This window comes from Alligator sinensis, unplaced genomic scaffold (assembly GCF_000455745.1).
Source record: "Alligator sinensis unplaced genomic scaffold, ASM45574v1 scaffold497_2, whole genome shotgun sequence".
NCBI lineage: Eukaryota > Metazoa > Chordata > Crocodylia > Alligatoridae > Alligator > Alligator sinensis.
In genome coordinates, this window is record NW_005843029.1 from 444376 (window position 1) to 449996 (window position 5621).

General features: G+C 43.0%; 1 protein-coding gene across 1 annotated transcript in view; it reads left to right on the forward strand.

Annotated features, from left to right (window-relative positions):
- LOC102383327 (vacuolar protein sorting-associated protein 13B-like) overlaps positions 1-4120 on the forward strand; it is a gene marked incomplete at its 3' end in the record, with an annotated part of 448314 nt that extends 444194 nt beyond the window's left edge. Inside the window, exon 18 of the mRNA XM_025193225.1 lies at positions 3921-4120. Within this exon, the coding sequence (XP_025049010.1) occupies positions 3921-4120 (200 nt within the window). The remainder of the gene's footprint in view (positions 1-3920) is intronic.
- Positions 4121-5621: the final 1501 nt, after the last annotated feature.

The window sequence follows — 5621 nt, forward strand, 5'->3', positions numbered from 1 at the left end:
CAAAAGTCTGTTCAGATGTCTCCAGGTAAGTTTTTCTACCAGGAAATCAAACCTGGGAGAATTCTCCCAGATAATTTGAATGTGTCGGCAGACCCTTAGTTCAGTTTCTAACCTTGATTGACTATTTTTGCAATATAATTATTATTAAATGATATTCTTAAATTGCACTGAAGAAAAGGAAATTAAGGCAGGTCATAAGGGCAAGTTTCAAGTACTTGAAAGATTGCCATAAAAAGAAGAGAGAAATATTGTTGTCCCTTACCACCTTACCTCATCATGGAGGGCATGATGAGTCAGTTAATTTAAACTACAGCAAAGCACATTTAGTTTAAAATGCAGAAGAATTTTTTTTAACCGTCAGAACATGAGGACAGAGAAACAAGCTGACAAGCTGGAAGGTGTGGAATCTCTATCACAGAAAGTTTTCATGAATAGATTGGATAAACATTTGTCTAGGATGATTTAGGAACATCATATTCTGTGTCTGCAGGACTAGATGGCTCTTGAAAATCCCAGGCAACCCTCTGATACTGTAGATGCTCAGATGTTATAGGGACAAGCAAGATGTAAAATTTTGTGTGAAATAAAATAGAAAATCAAAATGTATATGTGAATGGTAAGCTCAAGCTTAAAATATGTCATATAAAAATTAATGAGTCATAAACTACAAATTGGAATTATCATTCCTTTGAGGGAATAATTATAGATAATATCCAGGTTGCCTTTGTCTAGCATGTTTTAAAAATAGTGTTAAATCCAGTGTTAATATGTTTTTACTACATTATAAAATGAAGAGTACAGAAAAATCTAAATGGCTTCAAGATAGAGCAGACAAATATATTCCCCATAGATATTAGCTGAAGAAAAGTGGTGGTCCATTAATCTCCTGATTCCAATTAAATCATCTTTCTAATTGTCTCGGCCAGCTTCAGTGATCCACTCAGTGGACCACTGAGTATTTTGATGAACTCGTATGTCTTTTATGTTTCCATATTATAGATGCAGGTAGGAATGGATTGAATAATAGACTGAAAAATGAAATAGGCTGAAACAGTAGAATCTCATTATATAATTCAATCAAAATTGTTCTCTTTCTCATCAGTAAATTTTTTATAGCAAATTTCTGTACTGTATGGTCATATTAGAAAGATTTAATAATTTTAGCACATTAAGCCACATTGTAGAAAATGTATTTATACCTCAGACGCTCTTGAGCTATTCATAGTTAAATAAAATAAAATAAAATAAATTAACAGAATAAATTGTGTATACTCACACTCTTTTTATTCTTTTCTATATATTCTACATTTGAACACTTCAACTATTATCTCAATTGAGCAGTTAGTATTGAGCAATTAGTGTAGTAGTAAAAAACACTATCATATATCTGTTCCAGGGCTTTTGCTTGATTTCAGTAGTATATCTGCAAAATACTCTGGCTTCAAGTTTTAAATAGGGCTGATAGTGTTAAGTGCCTAAGACATATCATGAGACTTTGGGCACCTAATTCTTGGACACGTAAGAAACTTGGAAAATCCTAGCTTCTCTTTTTATAATTTTCTAACTTTGTACAGTCTTCTGAAATCTCAAGTAATTAAGTAGGCACAAAATGCAACTTATCATTATAGGGTCAAATCCTAATGGTCTTACTAAGGGCTTCTGTCACTCTCTCTCAAAATGGGTGGTACCTTACTGCTACATGAATGGATTTCTTTCTTCATTGGAGCTACTCATGGACAGCATTTCCTCTAAGCTGCTTGATGTGCATAGCCGTGCAGTTGCGCTCATACTGCTCTACCAGGCACACCTGTGCGGCTGCACACGCCACACAGTTTAGAGGAAATGCTGCTTATGGAGACCTGTTCTGAAGCACATTAATGTCAAAACAGAAGGTAGGACAGCGTAACACCCTGTCCGACTAGTTAAGAGTAACATGAGATTTTGTAGAAAGTAACCTATTTTGTCAGATGTTATGAAAGGACCTCGCAGCATCTGACAAAGTTGTCACTTGTGAAAGTTCATGCCGCTCTGAACTAGTCACTAAGATACCATCCTGCCCTACCTTCTGCACTGACATCAGACTAGCATGGCTAACCACTTCTCTATTCATTAAAGTGAAATGGAAGAGACCAGTGGTGACACATAGGGGGTGCATGTGCACCCCCTGAGAGTGCTGGTGCACCCCCTGACCAACCACACTCCACGCTTAGGCAATGGGTCGGGGGGCAGGCGGGGGCACTGGTATCCCCCCTGTAAGCACTGGCCAGGAAGTGGGAGCACTGGATGTAGCACTGCGGCCGCTTCCTGGTCAGTGAGTTTTTGCCATGGGGGACCCTCCCTCCCCAGTCAGTGAGATTGGCCCTGGGGGCATGTGGCTCCCCTGAGTAAGGTGGCACCAGGTGCCCATGGAAGAGACTATTGACTTAACAGATGTTGGCTCAAGATTGTAGTAATGGCCAGACTTTTAAATAGGGGTGCACCCTGTTGCATCCCTATGATGCTATAATGGGTCTTATGTCAGGCAAGAAGACTAAGACACAGTTGTCCTAAATTAAAAGCAAGTTTATTGAACCCTAACAGATACAATTCTAATTAAAACTGAAGTAGCAGTAGCAGTTAAAAATTTTAGGTTTGTACCTAGTCAAAGCAGATGCTCACCACCTAAAATGTTGCGAACGCAGCTTCACCGGTTGATCAGGCCATGAAGTCTTGTCCGGGGCTCCTGGCTCCTATGTCTGATATCAAGACAGGATCATGGATCGGTGACAGGATCTCTTCAGGATTTCTTCAGGAGTTTTCTGAAGGGTACACTCTCTCACCACTCTTTATATATCATATAACTTGCATTTCTTAAGACATAACATTAACTTGAGCCTTCCTCCTATTCATTTTAAGTCAGGGACAGTATTTTTCCATCTGCTTCTTTCACTGGGTGCAGATCTTGACCACAATTCAAGCTAAGCATGCAGCTTGAGCTGAGCACAAAGGTCAAACCCAGGCCTGAAGGCCTCTATGTCCCAACAACCAATAAAGATTTTCTTGGCCAATACCAATAGCCGATGATTAACCAATCATATTGACCCATGCTGATCCAATAACTGACAGTTCCTAACCACAGCCCTGCTTCCAGCACAGTCTGTGTTGCTGTCCCAGACAGGTAGGGTGGACCCTCATGTGAACAGCAGTGCTGGGTGTGTTTGGAGCCCAGCGGCATGCCACTGCTTCAGTGCCAGCAAGGCCCTGCACAGTCAAGTTCTGGTGGTCGCCGGGGAGAAGCCACTTTTGCAAAGGCACCCAGTGCCCAGTGGAGCAGAATGTCCCTCACACAGTGCCTTACCACACCCATGTGCAACCCAACATCTTTGCAGCAGCCCTAGTGCTCAGGCCCCTGCTGTGCACACAGTATTGCCATGGCAGCAGCAGCAGGAGCTGGTAACAATCCCTTTGTTGCTGAGCACTGTGTCCTGTGACCGCTTCCTGGCACCCCCCTCCCCGCCCCCACTGCTTGCTGGGATTTGTGGTCTGCCGTGGGCTCGGGCCAGTGACAGGGAAGGGGGACCCAGACTATGCTTGCCAGGGTGCTCTGAGCTTGCGGCCATAATTATCAGATATAATGACCAAAAAAGCCAATAGCTGATAATGTCATTTCTCCTTTTATCAGTTCCGATCTGATAGCCAACCAATGCATCAGTGCACTCCTACTTCTAAAGGTATTCAGGAACCTAACTTCCATTTAAACCTATTGGAGTTCAGCCATCTCAATATTTGTAAGTATCTGGGCCTCAGTTCTATTACACAGAAGTCTCATTGTGCCTAATAGGTGTTCTGCCTGATTATGACCTGCAGGATTTAGATGTAGTGTATAATAATCGGTAATGACAATCTGTTTTTAATGAAAGAACATCTTTCTGTCATTTTAGGAGAGCATTGAATTTAGGAATACTTCGAGATCCTGGATCAGAGGTTGAAGACAGACAATACCAAATAGATCTGCAGTCTATCAACATAGGTACTGCTCAGTGGCATCAGCTGAAACCAGAGAAAGAAAATAGTAAAGGAGGGGTCCTGACAGAGAATGAAAGAAATTCTCAGAACCCAGCACTTGAATGGAACATGGCCAGTAGGTAGGAAATTGCTTTAAAGTGTTCTGTTTTCTAGAATTTCCTAGAAAAAAACACTAAAAATATAATCATGACTAGGCTACATATTTTTCTATTGTTTTTACTTTCCATTGCAAAAATATTTTCTATGAAATAGTGTTTTGAATTCTACATTTGAAATTGTTCTTGCACCGTAATTATCGTGTAGTTACTCTGTCTCTCTCTTTCCGCTATCAACTTCTTTTTGAATGGCTTATTATATGGCCATAAAAAATAACTCCAGGCTTGGACTTGGCATTCAAGGTCTCGGTCTAACAACAACAGCTTGTTGGGGTTTTTTGTTTTTTTTTATTTCTTTTTCTTCCTTTGTTTGTATTTTCTCAAGGTTTGAATAAAACCAGTTTAGACATTTCTAAGCTAAAGGAAGACCAAGTAATTTTTTTTTCTTTTGGTTCTGAACTGTTTTTTGCGCTTCTGTAACTGAAAACAGATGCAGTTTTAGAATGACATATTTCAGCTGATTTGTAAGATACACAAAAAGACTCTTCTAGCTAAATAGGTTTAGTTCAGTTTCTCCTGGATTGCCCATGAGAGACTTCCATATAACTCACCTGCTGAAGGTGTTGCCAATGGACTTTGAAGGTCTTGTTCAATTCCAGATCATGTTGAGTCCAGCAACCAGATATGGAGGATTTTTACTGTTTTGGTCAAGTTCACAGTAGAATGAGGCCACCTACACACAGGAGACACAGCATAAATACATGTCCTTAGTGTTTTGCACTTAAAATGAGTACTTATAGAATCACTAGGTGCATCCAGACGAGCCTGCACGTGCCTCTTGCTGCATCTCACAGTAGTTTGAGACATGACAAGAGGCACACTGGGAACAAAAAAATATTCCTGGATATCAAACATACCTGGATATCCTGCCCCTTGCCCCAATGGTGCAGCATGCTGCCTGCCCATGCAGGGCATATAGAGCTTGTTCCAGGCTCGGAACCAGCCCAGCCTGATGGCGCATGGGGCCTGTGCGTGCAGGACCCAGCCCAGTGCAATGGACAGTTCCCGTGAGTGGTGCAGGGCTCTGGGTGACAGCCCAAGTGGCCTGGAGCTACCCAAAGGCGAATAGCACCATGCCAAGCCGGGCTAGGCCTGCATGATATGGCACAGGGAGCCAGGTGGCTGGGGCTGAGCTGCACAGAGGGGCTGTACTATGAGGCCCCGAGCACCTCGATGGCTGCTGCTGCTGCAGGTGGCCTGTGGGCCCTGTGGGGGGCACATGAGGGCCCTGCAGGAGTCACATGTTGGCTCTGGGGGGGGTGCATGTGGGCCCTGCAGGGGGGTAGTCCATGTGCTGGGGGGGAAGGGGCTGTACCCTGTGGTGGGGCAGGGGACCTACCCCTCCTTAGCAGCACCCCCACAGTCCCCCATACCCACAGTCCCCCCACAATTCCTCCACAACTACCCACACATCCCACCCTCCCACATCTCTCCACACCCACCCACATCCCCCCACACCCC